This window comes from Falco punctatus (assembly GCF_963210335.1).
Source record: "Falco punctatus genome assembly, chromosome: 22".
NCBI lineage: Eukaryota > Metazoa > Chordata > Aves > Falconiformes > Falconidae > Falco > Falco punctatus.
Window position 1 is genome coordinate 302,655 of NC_137602.1, and position 20,703 is coordinate 323,357.

At 58.0% G+C, this 20,703-nt stretch overlaps 4 protein-coding genes across 10 annotated transcripts; 1 reads left to right on the forward strand and 3 right to left on the reverse strand.

The window, feature by feature from the left end:
- Positions 1-153: 153 nt before the first annotated feature.
- Positions 154-5,684, reverse strand: LOC308056053 (uncharacterized protein C19orf47 homolog). 6 transcript variants are annotated; one of them, XM_080370835.1, is made up of 9 exons: positions 5,600-5,684; positions 5,255-5,323; positions 4,883-4,970; positions 4,498-4,612; positions 4,304-4,385; positions 3,989-4,114; positions 2,920-3,066; positions 2,497-2,567; positions 154-1,767 (listed from the first exon to the last, which is right to left on the reverse strand). In XM_080370835.1, the coding sequence occupies exons 2-9, from the start codon at positions 5,271-5,273 to the stop codon at positions 1,288-1,290; spliced, it is 1,128 nt and encodes a 375-aa protein (XP_080226961.1). In that variant the 5' UTR covers positions 5,274-5,323; positions 5,600-5,684; the 3' UTR covers positions 154-1,287. The 6 variants fall into 6 exon arrangements, with proteins under 6 accessions (XP_080226961.1, XP_080226960.1, XP_080226962.1 ...); XM_080370834.1 differs by having other exon boundaries at positions 5,255-5,326; positions 5,600-5,671; XM_080370836.1 differs by having other exon boundaries at positions 154-1,677; positions 5,255-5,377; positions 5,600-5,619.
- A 10-nt stretch (positions 5,685-5,694) lies between these two features.
- PLD3 (phospholipase D family member 3) lies at positions 5,695-9,921 on the forward strand. 2 transcript variants are annotated; one of them, XM_080370827.1, is made up of 12 exons: positions 5,695-5,813; positions 7,001-7,074; positions 7,420-7,470; positions 7,624-7,763; positions 7,845-8,028; positions 8,161-8,281; positions 8,365-8,492; positions 8,651-8,851; positions 8,936-9,078; positions 9,147-9,312; positions 9,388-9,487; positions 9,590-9,921. In XM_080370827.1, the coding sequence occupies exons 2-12, from the start codon at positions 7,003-7,005 to the stop codon at positions 9,802-9,804; spliced, it is 1,521 nt and encodes a 506-aa protein (XP_080226953.1). In that variant the 5' UTR covers positions 5,695-5,813; positions 7,001-7,002; the 3' UTR covers positions 9,805-9,921. The 2 variants fall into 2 exon arrangements, with proteins under 2 accessions (XP_080226953.1, XP_080226954.1); XM_080370828.1 differs by having other exon boundaries at positions 5,698-5,813; positions 8,939-9,078.
- A 139-nt stretch (positions 9,922-10,060) lies between these two features.
- HIPK4 (homeodomain interacting protein kinase 4) lies at positions 10,061-12,645 on the reverse strand. Its single transcript, XM_080370832.1, has one exon. The coding sequence runs from the start codon at positions 12,301-12,303 to the stop codon at positions 10,858-10,860; it is 1,446 nt and encodes a 481-aa protein (XP_080226958.1). The 5' UTR covers positions 12,304-12,645; the 3' UTR covers positions 10,061-10,857.
- A 63-nt stretch (positions 12,646-12,708) lies between these two features.
- On the reverse strand, positions 12,709-17,767 carry PRX (periaxin). The gene is made up of 5 exons (XM_080370825.1): positions 17,737-17,767; positions 17,278-17,386; positions 17,052-17,175; positions 16,775-16,962; positions 12,709-15,378 (listed from the first exon to the last, which is right to left on the reverse strand). Exons 2-5 carry the CDS (start codon positions 17,320-17,322, stop codon positions 13,117-13,119), a joined length of 2,619 nt encoding a protein of 872 aa, XP_080226951.1. The 5' UTR covers positions 17,323-17,386; positions 17,737-17,767; the 3' UTR covers positions 12,709-13,116.
- Positions 17,768-20,703: the final 2,936 nt, after the last annotated feature.

The window sequence follows — 20,703 nt, forward strand, 5'->3', positions numbered from 1 at the left end:
GGATGCCCAGAAAACCTTGGACCCCCCCACCCCCCACCCCCCACGCTGTGGCGTCCACCCATGGGTGCCCCTGCTGGGCCACAGCACCCCAAGGTGGGTTTCTGGGGGGGGTGGTGGGGTGAGGGGTCTTGGGGGTTCAATGGACACCGAGCAAAGCTGTTTCCACACTTTATTGCAAAAAGCTCCCCCACCACTCGGTGGGCCATGTAGAAAGCCAAAAAAACTAAAACCTGGGGGAAAGGAACACACCCCCCCCCCTTCATCTTCACACACCAAACAATGCCCCAAGCGCAAAGAAAACCACCCCAAATTGGGTAAGAATTAAAAATTTAGGGGGTATTTTCCTCACTAAAAACTCGTTTATGGCCCCCGGCACGCCATGCAGCTGCCTCAGGCTCACACCCCCCACCCACCCACCCCCCATCTTTACTTTGGGGAGAAAAAAATGGCTTTTGGGGGTTTGCAGCAAGGCCAGGCCAGTGGAGACACCCTGGTAATGTCATTAGAAATTATATTTTTTTTTGGAGGGGGGAGGAATAAATAATTTGGTAAAACTCCACAGCAGCCATTTTAGGTTTCATGGCAGGATGAGCTCCAACCTCCAAACCTGCAGTGGGCTGGAGGTGTTGCTTAAATTAAGGCAATTCTGGGATTTTTTTGGGAGCCCCCCAGATTTCTGAAGCTTTTGGGGGCTTTTATTTCTTTTGGGGTGGGGTGGGGGGCTGCTCAGAAAGTGTAAAAATTAAGAATCCCTGCAGCAAGCTGCCGCTCTGTAATTATTTACAGAGTCGTTTTGGTGCAAATTCCTAAATCCAGGAAAAAACCCGGGGTGGGGTGGGAAATACGGGACAAAAAAGGAAAAAAAAAACCAACACCTCCTCTGTATGGAGTTCTCTGGGCCAGAATTCCTAAATACAGGAAAGAACCTGCAGAAGGGAAGAAAATAACGGAGCGGGGGGGGGAAGAGGTTTCGGTGCTGCTGGGAGAGAGCAATGACTTGGCCTCGCACCCTCTGGTTTTGCAGGTGAGGATGCCCGGCAGGTAGGAAATGAAATTTGTTTGGAAGGGGTCTTCCCCCCCTCTTCCCTCCTCTGTTTTCCCATGGGATTTGTCATTCCCTGTGGGATTAAACCTTTCCCCGTGTGATCCAGTGTCGCTTCCCCGTGCGATTGGCGAGGAGGGAGGCTGGATGAGACTCTGCTGGTTCTTGCGGGGGAATAAACAGGCTGGGGGACGGCGGGCGACCCTCGGGAAGGGGATGGGACAAGTGGAAAACACCCCGCAGGATCAATCCGGTTTCTTCCCCAAGCGTTTGAAGACGCTGACGGTGCCGGTGCTGTCCATCTGAGCGCCAGGGGGTTCGCTGGTGCTGCTGACCTTGCCACACCCCCAGGTCCTTTTGATTGTCACCCGAAATTCGGGATCGTTTTTATCCTTTGTGCTGCTGACGTCGCCCTCCTGGGCTTCCACTGGCACCGCCGTAATACCGATGACACTGATTTTAGACGACGGTTTCACTGCTGCGGTGGCGATGTTCCTCTGGCTGAGCCGTTGGATGGCGGTGGTGGTGACCAGTTTGGCTTCTGAACTGGTGGCTTTCGCCTTGACGGTCCCTCCTGTCGGCTCGGCGCTTTCCTTACGGGGAGGTTTTGTGAGTTTTTTTAGGACGCCGGCGTACTGGAGGACAGAGCAGTCGTCGTCACTGTCAGTGGCTTTGTCCCTGTTGGTCCCCAAGGTGTCACCCAGTCTGCTGAAGACCCCTGTGGGCTGGGAAATAAGGAGGGGGGGAGCCCGTCAGCTCCTGCACCCGCACTCCGGGTGCTTGATTCATGCTTCCCTTCCCCTTCCCCCCCAAATTTTGGCACCGGGATAGATGCTGACCTCACCCACAAAGCAAAACTGCAGCAATTAATAACTAGGCTGTAAAATCGCTCTGTAAATTGCCTACAAAATTGTATTTCCTCTTTAATTTTTTTGGAGGGGCTGAGCCTGCAACTTGTTTCACGCCCCAAGACTTCCACACAGAGGTTTTTACCTCCAGAGGAGAGAAAAAATCTGAATCCCCAAATGAAGAGTTTTTTGCGTCCAGAGGAGTGAAAAACCTCTCCTGTATCCCCCATTAAAGGGCTGAAAAGTGCTGATGGGGGTAAAAAACTTCTTTGAATCCCCAAATAAAGAGATTTTTGCCTCCAGAGATGGGAAAAAAACCTGCCTGCCTGTATCCCCCATGAAAAGGGTGAAAACAGAAGTGCTGACAGGGATCACCCACGGACTGGGGATCCGCTTGCCTTTGGGGGCACTACCCTGCTTCTCTGTGCTGTTTCCCCACCATTTTCCTGGTTATTTCAAGGTTTCTGCAGCCCCTCCGCAGCAAGCGGGCAGCTGCAAATCCCGAAATAATCTTCAAGGAAAGGCCCCTCCTTGTCAGGATCTCAGTGGGGGTCCCGAAAGTGATGGTGAAATGGAGCCGCAGCTGAAAACCCCATGTCCTCTCACCTTCCCTCCTGTGGTTGTGTCTGCTTTTGCCTCGGCTCCCAGCCGGTCGAAGACAGATGTCCTCTGCAGACCTGCAGTTTTCAAGAAAACATCGTTTTGGAGGTTTTCCGCGAAAATGAATCTCCACTGGGGTTAGCGCTGACAGCTTGCAGCCTTTCAGCCCCATCCTGCCATTGGGGCACCCAGGAAAATCAAATCCACTGGATAAAAGCAGGTGAACGGCCACCCGTCCCCTTTTTCCCCAAGGCTTGAATAGACACCAGTGGGACCTTTACACCTCATGGTGAGTTAATATATCCTTGGAATAACAGAATTTTGACCCAATAACCCTCTGGATATGAAAATCCTTGTGGGATTTGTAACAACGGGCTAAACTGGGCTTCTGGAAAAGAAAACGAAGATCAAATCCCCCTGCTGTGATACCTTTGGCCGCTTGCTGCTCCAGGATTTTCTTTGTCCTCGGCGTGGTGCCCTTGGGCATGTTGATGATGTACTTCCCTTCCATTTCCGCTGTCACCCGCCGTCGTTTCACCGGGATCGTTGGATTTCCATCTGCCATGTCGCCCAAACCTGGCAGGATGGAGGAGGAGCGAACAGAGAGCTCACCAGATGGAAGGGGTGAAAAGGTTTCACGAGCACTTGGGCGCAATCGCAGGCTCCAGTGAGCTCCGAGACCAGCTGCTTTGGTACTGACAGAATTCCTGCAGCGCTGGGGCTTCCACAAACACCCTCCCCGCCGCCTTTAGCTATTCCCAACCATAAAATCATGGATCGTTTGGGCTGGAATGGACCTTAAAGATGATTCACCGCCTGCCGCGGGCAGGGACACATCCCACTGCTCCCAGCGCCCTCTGACCTGGACTTAACCCTCCCAGGGCAGGGGGGTCCGACGCTTCTCTGGGCAGCCTGTCCCATCACCCTCACAGCCAAGAATTTCCGTGGCAAATCTCCCCTCTTCCAATTTAACACATTTTTCCCTCATCCTGTCCCTACATTCTCTGATAAAGACCCGCCTGGCATTCCTGTAGCCCCCTGCAAGGCTGTTTTAATTCCCCTCCAAGTTTTTTCCTCTCCAGGCTGTTCCTCTGGATGGATCCCTTCCCTCTGGAGCATCAACTCCCTGTCCTCAGCTTGGGATCACTCCCAAACTGGCTGTGGCTGCACTCGATCCCGCTGCCTGTATTCCCGATGCTGGTGTTTAATCATACGGGTGCCAGTATGGATATCTCAGAGACCCTGCCTGTCACTGGTTTCCACCCAGACCTCGAGCTGGAGTGCGACCGGCTGATTCCGTACCCACCAAGGGATCCACCCTTCAGATTCCGCCTCTCTCCATTCCAGAGACAAGGATATCATGCCATTAACTCCCAAAACCCCCACAGCCAGAGCCAAAAATTCAACTGGGGGGGGGGGGTTGGGCATTTAATGGGAAAAAAAATCCCAAATCCCAGGAAATGTTGGTGTTTCCGCCAGGATCCATCGCCCTTCCTACCTGCCTTTGTGGCAGCCAGTTTGTTGGAGACGGTGACGGAGATTTTGGAAGCGTGGGGCCGCTGTCGGAGGGGGGCGGCGGGTGGCGGGTCCCTGCTCAAGCTGTTGGTGATCATTCGGCTGGCAGCTGGAAGGGGAGGGACAGGTTTTAAACTCCCCATGTCTGTCTTATCGGCTAAATTCCCAAGCGCTCCTCCCCCCTGGAATGGTGGGGAAGGCAACCAATGTTTCAACCCTTTGTTTTCCAGGTAATTAATCCACCTTGTTAATGAGGGGAGGGGATTTAACTGCCTGAAAACCTCCCGGGCATGCTCACCACTGCTGGCATTGCGGCGTAGCTCGGCTTGAACGTTGGGGGAGCTAGGGCAGAGCAATTCGGTGGCCGCCTTGCACATCTCCTGCGGGACAAAAAACATGGCAGCGGCTTTTCCCTCAGGCTCTTCCAAGGCAAACGAGGAACCTCGAGGCAAAACTTTGTTAAGTTAGCGAGCTGGCGAGGCTTTCCCTTACCTGCCTGTACACAATTTTGGCGTGTTTGAGGATGGCAATAATGTCTCCCACCACTGTGATGCCCAGCTCGTTCATGATCTCCTTGTTCAGATCCAGCAACATGTTTTTCTGGATCCTGTGGGAAGCAAAGATTCAGGGAGGTTTCCCCTCGTTACGAGCTCTAATTAATTACGCGCTGTGATATCCCCAACCTGGATTCGGATGCTACCGTCAAGGAAACACCGATAACGAAAAAAAGCTCAGTGCAGATAAATAAATCATATAATTTATCAAGGAGTGAGATGATAATTTAATTCCTTCCTTCCTTGACACTGGGGGGATTTTCTGGTGCTTATTTCCCCCTCCCCCACCCTGTGACGTCACACTGCCTCATTGCTGACCTCACCTGTTATCCACAAACATGACGGCGTAATTGACGGCGGGGCCTGGGGGGATCCCAGCTTCCTTGAAAAACTGAATCCATTCGGATGTCGCTGAAAAAAACAACAAAAAAGCCATGGAAAAGGGAAAATTAAGGGGGGAAGGGAAAAGGGGGGGGAGGAGGTTTGGCTGGGTTTTGGCAGGTGCTGGCCAAGCAGCTTGTTCCAGGCATTCGCAGCTGTCGCCGTGTGATTAACAAGATCAGGAGAGAAATGGCTCCTGGAATGGCGGCAGTGGCGGTGGGGGTGGTTTCCCGGTTGGAAATATAAATTCTGTGGGGTTTTTAGAGCCATTTGGGGCTGTTCTGGCACAGGGGCAGGGGGGCGCCGGGCCTTACCCATTGTGACGGACACCATGGCGGAGCGGGAGGACGCGGGGTGCGTTAGGCGGCAGCACCCGGAGCAGCCTGCTGAGAGAGCAGGAGAGAGCACCCCAGGGCAGGGTGGCTGCAGCCCCATGCCTGCCCCACGGCATCACCTCCTGTCCCACTGCACCGCGGCCTGCCCCACGGCCCCTCCCTGCCCCCTCCTGCCCCACACCCCGTCGCCTTCCCTCCTGCCCCCTCCTCCTCCCCCCCCCTTCCCCCCGCCTCCTGCTCCCCACCCCGTCTCCTTCTCCGTCCTGCCCCACGGCGCCACTCCCCCCCCCCCTCCCCTTCCCCCTTCCCCCTGCCCCCCCTCACCTCTCCCCTCCTGCCGCTCCCCATCCCGCCGCCGCCGGGCCGGGCCCCACCGGAAGCTGCCGTCACAGAGCGCCGGAAGTGACGTCACGGGCCGGCCCAGAGCGCCGCCAGCCCGGGGCCACCTCCAGTAAAAGGGAGGGGCAACCATAGAGTGGTCGGAGGACCGAGGGCGCCCCCCCCCGAACAGCCGCCCCCGCGGACGCCGAGGTCTCCGGTACGGGGGTGCGTCCGTGTGTGTGTGGGGGGGCCCCCCTGGAGCCGCGGCATTGAGCCGAAACCCGGCCCTGTGCCTAAACTGGGCCCAAAGCCGGCTCTAAACCCGGTCCTGGCCTTAAATCTCGTCCTAAACTCGGCCCTAGCCCAAGCCTGGGCCTAAACCCAGCCCTAAATGTGTCCCTGGCCTTAAAACTTGGTTCTAAACCTGTCCCTGGCCTTAAACCCGACCCTAAATATGTCCCTGGCCCTGAACCTGGCTCTGAGTATGTCGCTGCCTTTGAATCTGTCCCTAAACATGTCCCTGGCCCAAACCCAGCCCTAAACATGTCAGTGGCCCTAAACCCAGCCTTAAACATGTCCCTGGCCTTAAACCTGTCCCTAAACACATCCCTGGCCCAAACCTGGCCCTAAACGAGTCCCTGGCTTTAAACCTGGCCCTAAACCCGACCCTAAATATGTCCCTGACCCTAAATCTGGCCCTAAATGTGTCCCTGGCCTTAAACCTGGTCCTAAACCCAGCCCTAAACATGTCCCTGACCCTAAACCCAGCCCTAAATATGTCCCCGGCCCAAACTTGGTCCTAAACTCAGGCCTAAACATGTCCCTGGCCCCAAAGCCAGCTCTAAACATGTCCCTGGGCCTAAACAACCCCCAAATGTCACCCTGACCCTGGCTCTAAACATCATCTTAACACCGCAACACAGCCCTGACACCCCCAAATCCAGCTGAGCCAGGGGGGTGGCACCAGACCGAGCTTAGCCACCCCACCCAGACTCTCCCCCCCCCCCCAAAAAAAAAAAAAAAAACCAACCAAAAACAAACAGGGCAGGGTTTCTGGGGGGCTCATCCCTGGGACTCCGCACTCCCTTTTTGTGGGGTCCCTGAGACACGGGGTGGTGGTGCCGGTGGGGCACCTCAGTACCCTAAAACTGGGGTGCCCCACCCTATTCCTGGGGAGGGATCAGCCCCAGTGGATGGGGGGTGGGGGTGGGGAGGGATCGGGCACTTCCTCTCCCCACCCCAGACGGGTTTTTGCAGCACGTGAGTGCCCCGATCCTGTGAGTCAGCTAGGAAATCCTCTGCCCCGCCCAGGTTTTTGGGGGTCTTTCCCCTTATCCACCCCCCCTCAAAATCCCAAATCCTGGCTGTGCCGCACCCTGGAGGGGTTGTGTCTCTTCTGTCCAGGCATGTTGGGAGAAATCCGGTTTGCCGTGTTCCCGCCTCACGCTGGGATGAAGCCTGACAGCACCTACAAGCAGGTATGGCACCCTAAAATCCCAAATTGGGAAGGCCCCATGGGCCCCTTCTTTGCCCCAGCACCCTACAACCGGTGAGCGGCCCTGTAGCCCCCACCTAGCACCCTACAACCCCAAAGTGGGGGGCTCCATAGCCCTCTGCCCAGCATCCTACAACCAGCACACCCCATGCTCCCCATTTCCACCCAGACCCTGTACCCCATGGGGACCTCTGGTAATACTGGGGGGGAAGCACTTTTCCCCTGGGGATCCTGGGCATTTTAGGGGGGGGGGGGAATATCCCGAAATCAGACCCCCCATTGGTTTGAGGTTCCCCCACCCACCCCAATTCTCTGCCCCCCATCACAGCTGGAGTCACTGGAGGACCCTGCGGAGCAGCCCACCCACTTCCCACCAAAGGTAACACCCCCAAATCTCCAGGGAGTGGCTTTGGTGCCAGCTGGATCCTGCGCCGTCCCTTGCCAGATCCCACCTATTTCAGGAGTGGCTTGAAACCCCATAAACTAATAAATTCCTTCATTTCTGGGTGCCGCTGCCCCCTCTCCATCCCAGTGCTCCCACGGCGTGTTGCTCTTTGCCATCCTCCTCACCCTCTTCATCCTCATCTTCTTCCTGTTCTTCAATCTCCGTCTGAGCTCAGCGCTTGGCAGTGGTGCCGACGGTGATGCCAGATACTGCGGTGATGCGTGCCGGTAAGATGGGGTCACAGGGAGGGGGTGGCGACGGTCCCCTGAGACCCTTGTCATCTTGGTGCAACCAAATTTCCACCAAAGGATCGTCCTGGTGGAGAGCATCCCTGAGGGAATGACCTTCAGTGAAGGTTCCGTGCTGAATCCATCCACCTTCTCCACATGGATGAACCTCTTGGGGACCGTCACCCACAGCCTGGACATCGCCTCCTTCTACTGGACCATGACCAACGAGGACACACGGACACATGAACTCTCCGCTGCCCAGGTCTGTGCTGCCGGCACATCACTGCTCCGATTCTGCTGATCAAACCTGGATCCAGGTGCCATTTTCCTGCCTTCCCATTATTTTTAATAGGTTTTTGTCCCTTTTTTCCCCTCAAACCATGTGCTGATTCAGGGTGAGCAAATCCTGGAAGAACTCCTCCAATTATCCCAGCGTGGCGTCACTGTCCGAATCGCTGTCAGCCACCCGTCTGCAAAATCCCCGCTGAATGATCTCCAAGCATTGGAGCGGAGTGGTGAGTGATGGGAAATCCCCAGAATTGGGGGTGGGGGGTGGGGAGGATTTTGAGTGGGAGCCGCCCAACTTGTGGTCACGCAGGTGCTATGGTGCGCACCATCGATATGCCACGGCTCACTGGCGGTGTGCTGCACACCAAGTTTTGGCTCGTTGATGGCACCCACCTCTACATTGGCAGCGCCAACATGGACTGGAGATCTTTGACCCAGGTGAGCAACACCGTGGTACCACTGGACGGTGCTAAACCTCTGCTGACGGCACCGTGTCAATCCCCAAACCAACCCCCCCTCCCCATCAAGGGAGTGCTCGATGCTGTAAGATGGGACTTAGGGTGTTGGAGAGGGGTGACGGTGCCACCATGCTGCAGGTGAAGGAGCTTGGCACCGCTGTCTACAACTGCAGCTGCTTGGCCAAAGATTTAGGCAAAATTTTTGAAGCTTATTGGGCTCTTGGTGTTCCTGATGCTTCCATCCCGGTACCATGGCCAGCAAATTATTCCACCACTTACAACATGGAGACGCCACTGGAGTTGAAGCTCAACGACACCGATGCCGCTGTCTATTTCTCAGTACGTCCCTGATCCACCTGGTTGATTTTCTTGGTGCCGAGGATCGGCTGTGCCGGTGTTTGATCCATCACCAATGATTCCCAGCAGAGCTCCCCACCAGCCCTCTGTGCTGCTGGTCGGACACAGGATCTTGGCGCCCTCCTCAATGTCATCGACACTGCTGAGGACTTTGTGGATGTTGCCGTGATGAGCTACCTACCCACCACCGAATTCTCCCACCCCCAAAGGTCTGTATGGTCCTACACCAACCCTGGCTTGCCAGCACCAGTGATGCCTAACCGCTTTCCCTCCCCAGATTTTGGCCAGCAATCGATAACCATCTGCGGAAAGCCATCTTTGAACGCCGGGTCAAGGTCCGGTTGTTGGCAGGTTGTTGGCAGCACAGCCAAGTGACCATGTTCCCCTTCCTCAAATCCCTCGCTGCTGTGGCTGATAACCGGACCCGCTACAGCGTGGAGGTGGTGGGTATCACGGCACAGCCACGGAGTGCTGGTGGGCAATATTTCCGTGGGTGATGGTCTCCTCACTCCCTACAGCGGCTTTTCATGGTGCCAACGAGCGCAGCGCAAGCCCGCATCCCCTACGCCCGCGTAAACCACAACAAGTACATGGTGACGGAGAAGGCGGCCTATATCGGTGAGGGTGGGGCGGTTGGCGGTGCCACTGTGGGACTCACCACCCGATGGTGGTGGCTTGGGAGTGCTTTTTGCTGCCCCCTCCCACCAAATCTCCTTGCAGGGACATCCAACTGGTCCGGCGACTACTTTGTGCGGACGGCAGGATCGGCATTGGTCGTGAACCAGATGGTGAAACAAACTGGTGCTGGCACTGCTGCTGGCACCGGCACCATCCGGGAGGAGCTGCAGGCAGTTTTTGAGCGTGACTGGAACTCCCAGTACAGCGTTGACATCAGCGATGCTGAGCAGTGGGAGAACTTCTGTGGCTTCCGTTAGGTGCTAGGGAATGGACCACTGGTGAACCACAGCTTCTGGCTGTGCCAAATCCGGCCACCCTGCTCCAATTTTTTGGGAAAAAAACCCCAAACACCTGAAAAAATGAGGTTTTCTAGACTTTGCGTCGCTGTTATTGAGGCAGGGGGTCCTCCACATCATGGTGGTGGAGAGCACCGGGCTTTTGCTGAATGTCATGCCAGCACCAGGAGGGAAGTTGGGATGTCCCTCAAGCCTCAGTGGTGCCAAACCCATCCCAGAAAAGAGTCAGATGAAATTCTCAGTTGTCAGCAAACTGTTTATTGGGGGATCATGGCAAGAACTGGTGCCGGTAACATCCGGCACAACCCATCCCAGTACCTCCCTGACTACGTTCTCCTCTACTGGCATGGAACTAGCTTTCCCTGGTTGGGGTAATTGAAAGTGAGGAAGAGGAAGGTCTTCAGTGAGCTCTTGGCTGCCAGGGTGTTTACCAGGGTTGCCGCGGTGGCTCAGCAGTGCTGTTGGTGTTGCCAGCTCCATGCCGGGAGGAGCGTGCCGGGTACAGCGGGGGGATCCCAGCCTGGCCCCCAGAGCCTGTTCTCTGGGTCAGGGGAATGACGTTCCTCCTTGGGGCTGCGTCACTCGAGCTCTCTGGGGGAGAAACAATTGTGGGGAGGGGGTAAGCATCACCCATGGGTGGGGTCCCCACCCCTTGGTGGGGACCTGAGGCACCCCAGCACCCTGAGCACCAATGATGTGGGGCACTAGGGGACATGGAACACCAGGGACCCCCAAGCATCCATGACATGGGGCCACCAGAATCCCTGAGCACCCATCATGTGAGGCACCATGGACCCTGAGCACCCATGACGTGGGCCACCAGGGTACATGGAACACCAGGGACCCTGAACACCCATGACACGGGGCGCCGGGGACCCTGAGCACCCATGATGTGGGGGCACCAGAGACCCTGCGCATCCAGCAACCCAAAGCTCCCAGGGGACAGAAAGCACCCAAGGGACCCCACGCACCCAGTGTCCCAGAGCCCCAGGTCCCTGCACGAGCTCCCCCACCCTACAACCATACCTTGGCATGGGACGAGGTGTGTGGTCTCCCAGGCAGGTTCTGCTCCACCATGCTACCAACAACCACGCCGCCTTCGCAGTGGCTGCGCTGCTTCCGTCCCCTGGGGCCCCTCAGCACGATCAATTTCCCAGCAGTGGGTCCCACCTGGGGATGCTGGTGATGCTGCTGCCGCCGGGTGCTGTAGTGGGTGGGGATGGGACGGATGTCCTGCTGGCTCTTGTCACCCCTGTCCCCAGCTGGCTCAGCCAGGCTCAGCCCATCCATCTGGGTGATACCACGCCGGTCCCTGGGGACGAAGGCACCTTTCTCCATGCCGGGGAAGATCTCAGCCGTGCTGGTGTCCTTATGGGATGCCCTCAAGTCCTCTTGGCAGAGCTTGTAGTACTGGGTGGCTTCAAACTTGGACTTCACCAGCTGCAAGGAGATGAAGGGATGCTTGAGGGCGGCGCTGGGCTCGATCCTCTTGTGTGAGTCCCAGGTAAGCATCCTCTTGACCAGCTCCACCATCCCATGCAGGTCACAGTGCTTGGCCAGCATCTCCTGCCTGGGATAAGAGACTGGGCAGATGTTTACCGCCGCCAACTGATCCAGTGAGGAGAAGGCATACTTCCTCCTCTCCGTTGGTTTCACCATCTCCTTGCCTGGTGGTTTGAGCTGCCAGGAACCAGTGGGATGTGGCACTTGTCGGAAGAAGGACTGTGTCTTCTGGGCAGCGCAGAGCAGCTCATGATCTGGTAGCCCCAAGGTGGAGCAGATGTAGCGGACCTGGTCGTATTCATTGATGCCAGGAAAGAGTGGCCAACCCAAGTGAAGCTCGGCCACCACACAACCCAGAGACCACATGTCCACCTTTTCACAGAAGGGCAACCCCAGCAAGATCTCTGGTGACCGGTAGAAGCGGGATTGGATGTAAGGTGCCTTGATGTGGCGGACCTCGTTCAAGATGCTGGCTGAGCCAAAGTCGATGAGCTTGACGTGGAATGGATAGCTTGCGTGGTCCACCAGCATGATGTTCTCTGGCTTGATGTCGGTGTGGATGATGGAGAGCTCCCTCAGCTTGACCAGTGCTGCCAGCACCTGTGCCGTGATGGTACGGATGTGCCGGACAGGCAATGGCAAGAAGTTGTTCTGCTTTTGGAATTCAAAGAGGTTTTGCTCCAGTGACTCAAAGAGCAGGTAGGTACAGGCACCATCATTGAAGGACTCGAGGAAACGGACAATGTGTGACTTTTCCGTGTCTACCTCCTGCAGGGCCTGCAGCAGCCTCAGCTCATTCTTCACCACCTGGCCATGGTGGCCTTCATTCTTCACCATCTTGATGGCCACCATCTCCCCAGTGCTCCTCTGCCAGGCGTGGGCCACCGCCCCGAAAGTCCCCTTCCCCACCATGGTCACTATGTCGTAGCACTTGGCACCCACCACCAGTGTCGCCATGGTGGGTCGGCTCCTCTCCAGGGGTTTGAGACCCTCTACCCAGAACCCAACGGGCTTTGGACACCCAACCACCACAACCTGGTGCTGCAGGTCCCGGCATTGCCATGACGACACCTTCTATTGCTGACGTCATCCCCAGCAACCAATCACGAGCCTGTGCGAACAACTGTGAAACCCTCTGGTTCCCCCAAACCCACGCCAGCCCCCAAAAACCCAGCCCTGGCCCACCAAACCTATCTCGGTCTGCCAAAACCCATCCCTGGTTCCCCAAAATCCAGCTCCATCCCCCCAGAATCCACCCCTGGTGCCCTAAACCCCATCCTAGTCCCCCCCAAAACCCATCCCAGCCGCCCCCCCCCCCCCCCCCCCCCCCAATCCCTGGTCCTCTCAAACCCCTCCCCAGACTCCATAGATACACCTGGGGCTTTTTTGGGGGTTAACATTTATTCTGGCCAAGGCAAGAGCAAGGGACTGTGGGGGGAGGTGATGCTGCTGTCCCCCCTCCCTCCTCTGGTTAATATTAAATACTGGGAAAATGGGCAAAAAAGCTTCAAACGCACCCAAAAAAAAGCCGGATTAGGAATTTTTTTTCGGGGTAAAGGGAGCATCAAGAGGGTCTGGGGGAGCAAGAGATGCTCCACCACCCTGTCACCATGTCAGGAGGTCCCTGAAGACCCCCATGCTCTGGGGGGTTCACCGCTCACCGCAGGGCTGGGGGCTCAGCTCCAGCTTAGGCAGCTGAAATGTAGGGGTCCCCTCCCCCCTGCCCCCCCCCCCCCAACTGAAGCGTGGGGTGACTTTGCTCGTCACTGGCTACTGGTTGAATTTGGCATCTCTGGAGGAGAGCTCAACATTGGGTAACCACATCTTGCCCCCCTTGGCTTGGGTAACGGGAGGCTCTGTCGGGGGCTCCCTGGGGGAGAAACCCACCCTGGGCACCCAACGCCACCGCCGGCCCTTGCCCTCTGCTTCCCCGTTGATGTGGCGATGGGTGTCCACCATCTGGTTGTCTTCTCCTTTCTCCTTTGGCTTCACCAACACCAACATCGCCTTCTTCACACTGCCCATCCTCATCCTCCCCTCACCTTCCAACCCGCTCCCAGCAAAACCTGCGCCAAATTTTGGCAATTTGACCCTAGACCAGCGTCCTGGTGTCATATCCTTCCTGGTGGTCTCCTCCACCTCCTCCATCCCTGGTGGTGCCAACTCCAACACCGGCACCTTCAAAGCTGGCATGCTGGTAGGTTTTGGTATCTTCTGGCTTGCTGGATGCTCTGGTTGTTTTACTGGCACAGTAAAACCCACAGCGGGGATGGTGAACCGGGGGGTCACTGGTTGCACCCCCTCATCACCCATTCCCCCTTTGGTTTTCAGCTTCAACCAGATTGTGCCAGGAGATTCCAGCATCTTCCTTCCTGCTGTGCCAATGCTCAAACTCTCAGCACTTCCCCCACGTCTCATGATTTTGGAGTCCCCCCCTGTGCGGATATCGGGGCTGGATCCCCCAAATTTTGGCAACTTCAGCCCCCTGCCCAGCTCTGAGCCAGTGGGGAGTTTTGGCAACGATGGCACACGCCGGCTACCTGGCGCTGGCAGGGCGATGCCCACCTGTGGTACCCGAAGCTGGGGCGTCCCGGGGGACCCCAGTTCCGCTGACCTCCCATCGTCCCCCCATGACCTCCCGATTCCAAACCGTGGCAGCTTCATCACTGCCCCGGCATCCTGGGGATGCGCCTCACCTCCAACACCCTCATCCTTGGCCCCGAAAGGTGCCAGGGATAATTTGGGGACCTTCAGCTTTGCACTGGCACCAGTGGCACCAACCATCCCCAAAGCCAGGTCTAAGGCCACCGTGGGACTGGTGACAGCGACGCTGGGTGGCGTCGGCACAGCTGTGTCGTGGGCCACCAGGGGATGCCTGTCACCATCGCTGCTTGTTTTGGGCTTGGTGAGGGACAACCCAAAACGCGGCAGGGTGAATTTGGGTGCTTTGGGTTTGATGCCGGTTACCAGCATGTCCCCGGTGAGCTGTGCCGGGCTGGCAATTTCCACCTCCGGCAGCGCTGCCGTAGGCTCCAGCTCCAGGCTGAGCTTTCGGAGCCCTTTGGCAAACCTGGCTGCCACGTCCGGCATCGCTGTGGCATCCCCCTCAGCTGGCGCTGCCGCCACGCTGGCACCTGCTGGCAATGCCAAGCCCACACCGACACGTGGCACGGCGATATCGATGGATGGCACTGCTGTCTCCAGGAAGGTCAACCGAGCCGGTGCTGCTGGTGGTGACTCTGACCGCCGTGCCGGCAGCTTCACCTCCAAGCGTGGCTGCTCACCGGCAATGGCCAGCTCTGGTTTGGGCACGCTGAGCTCAGGGACCAGCTCCACAGCAGCGCTGGGGATGGCAATAGTAATGGAGGGGACACGGATGCCGGCAAACCCCCCTCGCGTGCCGGCATCCCCCTCCTTATCCTCTACCGTGGCCGTGCCGAAACTCGGCAGCTTGGTTTTCAGCACTGGGCTCCCCCTCCCCTTACGGCTGTTGCTGGGGGTCTCTCCCTCCCCCAGACTGATTTGTGGTTGAGTTATGGTTGTGCCAGGCTCCAGGATTGCTGCTGGCAGCGGCAATGCTGGCACGGCCACCTCCAACTGCGGCAGCCGTAAAGCTGGTTCCTTGGTTTGAGGGGCGGCCGGCGGCATTGCGCCAGCGAGGCTCAGCCCCACGGTGACTTTGGGTGCTGCCACCTCCATGGCTGGTAAGCGGGTGCCGGGACCTGCCAGCACCTCAACGGCAGTGCCAGAAACCTCTGGTTTCACTGGCGGCAACTCCATCACCGGTGTTTTGCCGGCTGCTGCTTCCTTCACTGTTAACCGCGATGGTGTTGCCCGCGGCCGCTTGGGCTCTGCCGCTGGCAGCACTGGGGTGGATGCGGCAGTCGATGCTGGTTCAGCAGCACTCCAGCTCTTCACCAGCTTGGAGAGCTTGGGAAGGGCAAACTCCACAGCCACAGGACTGGCGGGTGCCGGGCTCACTGTGCTGGGTGCCAGTGGCGGCTTCTTGGAGGGCGTCAGGATCGGGATGCTCTGGGTGGGGGATGGGAGATGGCACCTGGTGCCCACTGCACTCAGGTGTGCACCCATGGGGAACCCCGAGCATCCAGCATCCCTGGAGCTGCATCCATAGGGACCCCCCGAGCATCCCTCATCCCCGACCTGCAGCTGTAGGGACTCCCAGGAGCATCCCACATCCCCGATCCTGCATCCATAGGGCATCCTGCACATCTCCTGCTGCATCCATAGGGATGTCTGAGCATCCCACATCCCTGCCCTGCATCCATAGGAACCCCACAAGCACCCCACATCTCGGTCCTGCATCCGTAGGGCCACCCTGAGCATCCTGCATCCCAGCTCTGAATCCATAGGGACCCCTGAGCATCCTGCATCTGTGGTGCTGCATCCATAGGAACCGCTGAGCATTCCGCCTCCCTGTCCTGCATCCATAGGGTTCCTGCATGGATCTTGCATCCCCAGTCCAGCATCCATAGGGATTCCCAAGAACCCCACATCCCTGTCCTGCATCCATAGGGACCCCCCCCGAGCATTCCGCCTCCCCATCCTTCATCCCTAGGGACTCCTCGAGCATCCCACATTGCCAATCCCACATCCATAGGGACCCCCGAACTTCCCACATCCCCAATCCTGCATCCTTAGGGACCTCCAAGCATCCTGTCTCCCAATCTCGCATCCATAGGGACCCTCTGAGCACCCCACATCCCCAATCCTGCATCGATAGGGACCCCCCAGAGCACCCTGCATCCCTGTACTAAATCCATAGGGACCCCCACAAGCCTCCTGCATCTGTAGTCCTGCATCCATAGGGATCCCTGAGCATCCAGCACCCCTGGTTCTGCACTCCTCCCAAGCATCCTCCATGTCTCCTGCTGCATCCATAGGGATCACCCAAGCATCCTGCATCCAAGTCCTGCATCCCTAGGGACCCCCTGAGCATCCCACATCCCCAATTCTACACCCATACGGACCCCCAAGCACCTGCATCCCTAGTTCTGCATCCATAGGGTATCCTGCACATCTCCTGCTGCATCCCTAGGGACCCCTCAAGCATCCCACATCCCTAGGGACCCCCAAGCATCCCACATCCCCAGTCCTGCATTGCTAGGGGCCTCCTGAGCATCCTGCCTCCCCATCCCACATCCATAGGGACCCCCAAGCATCCCACATCCCCAGTCCTGCAGCCATAGGGACCCCTCAGCAATCCGCCTCCCCATCCCTCATCCCTAGAGACACCCCCAGCATCCCACCTCCCTATCCCTCATCCCTAGGGACCCCCCCGAGCATCCCATATCCCCAGTTCTGCATCCATAGGGACCCCCCAGCATCCTGCCTCTCCACCCCTCATCCCTAGGGACTCCCCCCCCCCCCCAGCATAACACCTCTCCATCCCTCATCCCTAGGGACCTACCAGCCTGGCCACCTTCCCCTGGTGTCCCTCGCCGCTGGTTCTGGTGCCACCAAGGGGGCTGGGGGTGCCGGGGAGCCGGTGCTGGAGGCAGAGTGAGACCTTGCAGGACCGAGCCCCCTCCAGCACCTGCGCCACGTCCTCGGGGGGGGCCCCCTCGAAGAAAATCCTGGCGCTGACAAGCCGGTCACCTAGAGAATTCCATAGGAGCTGTCACCTTGAGGGCCACCCCCTTACCCTAATTTCAAAAGGGGGGTTTTGCCCCCCCCCCCCCCCCCACCTTGGTAGGTGCGCAGGGATCTGGGTGCTTTGGCGATGTAGAGGCCACGGCGGTCACGGGCCACAGTGATGCCCCTCACCCCGGCCTCGGGCGCTGTCTCCAGCTCCACCAGCTCCGTCTCCTCCTATGGGGCAGATGGGGTGGGGAGGTGTGGGGGTGTGGGATCAGGCCCTTCCCCCCCCCCCCCCCCCCCCGCCGTGCACCACCGCCCACCCATGGCTCTCACCTCCATGGGGGGGATGGGTGGGTTCCCTCTTCCAGGGGATGTCATTGGGGTCCCAGGGGGGATGTGGGCAGTGTGGCAGGTGCTGGGGGTGCTCTGGCACCTCAGGTTCCTGCAAATGGGGGGGCACAGAGCTCAAACCCCCCATTGCAGCCCCCCAACCCCCCCAATGCAGGCCCCAACCCTCCCATTGCAGACCCCCACCTCACCCCATGGCAGCTCCCAAACGCCCATTGCAGACCCCGAACCCCCCCATTGCAGCCCCCACCTCCTCCCATTGCAGCCCCCCCCCAACACCCCCACTGCAGCCCCCAACCCCCATTGCAGCCCCCCAACCCTCATTGCAGCCCCCAACCTCCATTGGAGCCCCCCCAAAATTTCCACTGTAGCACCCCCCCCCCCAGCCCCCCTTCCCCTAGAGCTCAGGCAGCCCTAGAATTGGGGTGGGGTTCCCCCTTGCACCCCAAAACATCTCCACTGGGATCCGCTGAGACCCTCCTCACCTCCTGGCTCCTCTGGTGGTCCACTAGGAAGTAGCTGTGTGTGTGTGTGTCCCCCCAAACCAGGATGGGGGGAACCAGGTGCCCGCCCCGCCCCCCCCCCCGCCCCCCAGCAGAACCCACGCCAGCTCAGCAAAGGTCACCAGCTCCATACTGGAGCCCCTCCCGCACCCTGGCATGGCACCCCAAACTCCTGGCTGGCACCCACCCCCGCACCCGCAGGACAAGGGGGTCCCTTGTCTTGACACCTCCCGCCCCCGCCCCCTGGGAATTCCGGGAATTTGGGACGCTCAGCACAGAATCCCGTGGGATGCAGCACGGTGCCAGGCTGAATTGGGTCCCCCAGGCCTGAGCCGCAGGGGACTGGGACGGGTCCTTCAAACTGCACCCCCCACCCTCCCCAGGTCTGCCCTTGCTCAGGGCAGTGGTGCCTGCCTGGGCCACCTGCAGGCAGCACAGAAGCATGGCTGCATGGGTGCAAGGGTGCACAGGTGCCAGGGTGCACAGAAGCATGGGTGTATGGGTGCACAGCTGCATGGGTGCCAGGGTGCACAGAAGCATAGGTGCATAGGTGCCCTGTTGCATGGCTGCATGGGTGCAAGAGTGCATAGGTGCACAGCTGCATGGGTGGCAGGGTGCACAGAAGCATAGGTGCATAGGTGCCCTGTTGCATGGGTGCAAGAGTGCATAGGTGCACAGCTGCATGGGTGCCAGGGTGCACAGAAGCATAGGTGCATAGGTGCCCTGTTGCATGGCTGCATGGGTGCAAGAGAGCATAGGTGCACAGCTGCATGGGTGCCAGGGTGCACAGAAGCATAGGTGCATAGGTGCCCTGTTGCATGGCTGCATGGGTGCAAGAGAGCATAGGTGCACAGCTGCATGGGTGCCAGGGTGCACAGAAGCATAGGTGCATAGGTGCCCTGTTGCATGGGTGCAAGAGTGCATAGGTGCACAGCTGCATGGGTGCCAGGGTGCACAGAAGCATAGGTGCATAGGTGCCCTGTTGCATGGCTGCATGGGTGCAAGAGAGCATAGGTGCACAGCTGCATGGGTGCCAGGGTGCACAGAAGCATAGGTGCATAGGTGCCCTGTTGCATGGCTGCATGGGTGCAAGAGTGCATAGGTGCACAGCTGCATGGGTGGCAGGGTGCACAGCAGCATGGCTGCACGAGTGCAAAGGTGCATGGTTGCAAGGTTGCATGGGTGTCTAGGTGCACAGGTGCAAGGGTGCGTATGTGCACTGTTGCATGACTACAGGGGTGCAAGAGTGCAAAGGTGCATGCTTGCATGGCTGCATGAGTGCCAGAGTGCACAGGTGCATGGGTGCCAGGCAGGTGGGGTGCATGGTTTGGGGGCCACCCTGAGGCCGGGGGTGTGTGTTATAGCACCCTTAGGATCTCCCTTAACACCCCTGGGACCCACATGGCATTCCAGAACCCCCAAAACATCCCTGGGGCCCTCCTCATAGGATGCTCCAAGCCCTCCTGGGATCCCCATAACAGCTTTAGTACCCCTGTAGCACCCCCAGGACACCCAGAACACCACCAGGCTCCCCAAAACACTCCCGGGGTGCCCCATGGGACCCCCAAAGCACCCCTGGGACCCCCAAAGCACCCCCAGACCCCTCCATGGGACTCCTAAAGCACCCTGGGACCCCCTAAGCACTCCCCAGGACCCCAAAGCACCCTTGGGACACCCATCACACCCCCCTGAACCCCACAGCACCCCCAAAGCACCTCTTAGGCACCCGTAGCACCCCTAGGACACCCAGAACACCCCTGGGACCCCAAAAGCACCCCTGGGACACACATCACACCCTCCTGAACCTCACAGCACCCCCAAAGCACCCCTAGGAGACCCAGAACACTTCCTGGACCTCCAAAGCACCCTGGGACCACCACAGCCCTCCCAGAAGAGCCTGGGTGCTTGGGTCCCCCCCCAGGCAGCTGAGCAATGTGTTGAGTCAGCAGTTCCTGCCCGCAGCACCCATGGGCGCGGGTGGACCATGAATGGAGCAATTGACGGTGAGGCGGCACAGGGGCCTTGGGGAATTCGGCAGCACCCCCTGCACCCACCCCAAGCCTTGGCAAGGTGCAGGCTGGCACCTTGAGCTCTCCCTGGCACCCAGGGGTGCTTCAGGGCCCCCTCAGCACCCAAGGGTGCTGCAGGGCCCCCCCCAGCACTCAGGCTGATTGGTTTTTATGATATTTACGATGAGTCTGGTTAATAATCTTTCTGACAGTTTTTCTGATTTATTATTGTCTAAAGAAACAACAGCAAGACTTCCTTTAATCCAGGCGGTGACCAGACAGCAAGATGAAAAATTAGTGATTCTAAGGCTCCTAACAGCGTATAATGAATGAAAACGTATTATCAGATAGATTTTAGAAATAAAGATGAAAGTCTTGAAATAATCTGCAAAACTTTCAAAGGGGGGGGGGGGGGAAGTGTTGCAGATTGTCTTAAAAGTTTTGCTGGATCTTTCTATGTTTCGTGTGTGTTTGAGAAACAGCTATAGGAACATCTTGAGTTTAAACAGTTAACCTCCAAGTTAGCATTACGTTAACGCTTGTTAAACAACAATGCGTGTATGAGTTGCTGTGCTGCTTGTTATCCGAGACTGTGTTACTTGAAGTCCCTACTCTATAGACCATAATAACCTTAGTCCTTACTCTCTAGACCATAACCAGAGCACCCGGGTTCTGTTCTATATAGGATGCTATAGGACAACATGGCAAGGCAGTCATCTAACCATCCAACGTGGCAACAAAACTCCTGGGTTAGGGTTAGGGTTAGGGTTAGGGTTAGGGTTAAGGTGTCCTGAAGTGACCTGCCTTCGTTAGAATACTAAAAACCACACCCAGGTGAAGACCCTTCCCTGGCACAAGCGTAGTAACACAAGAGGGTGAGACAGCGGATATTATCGTTA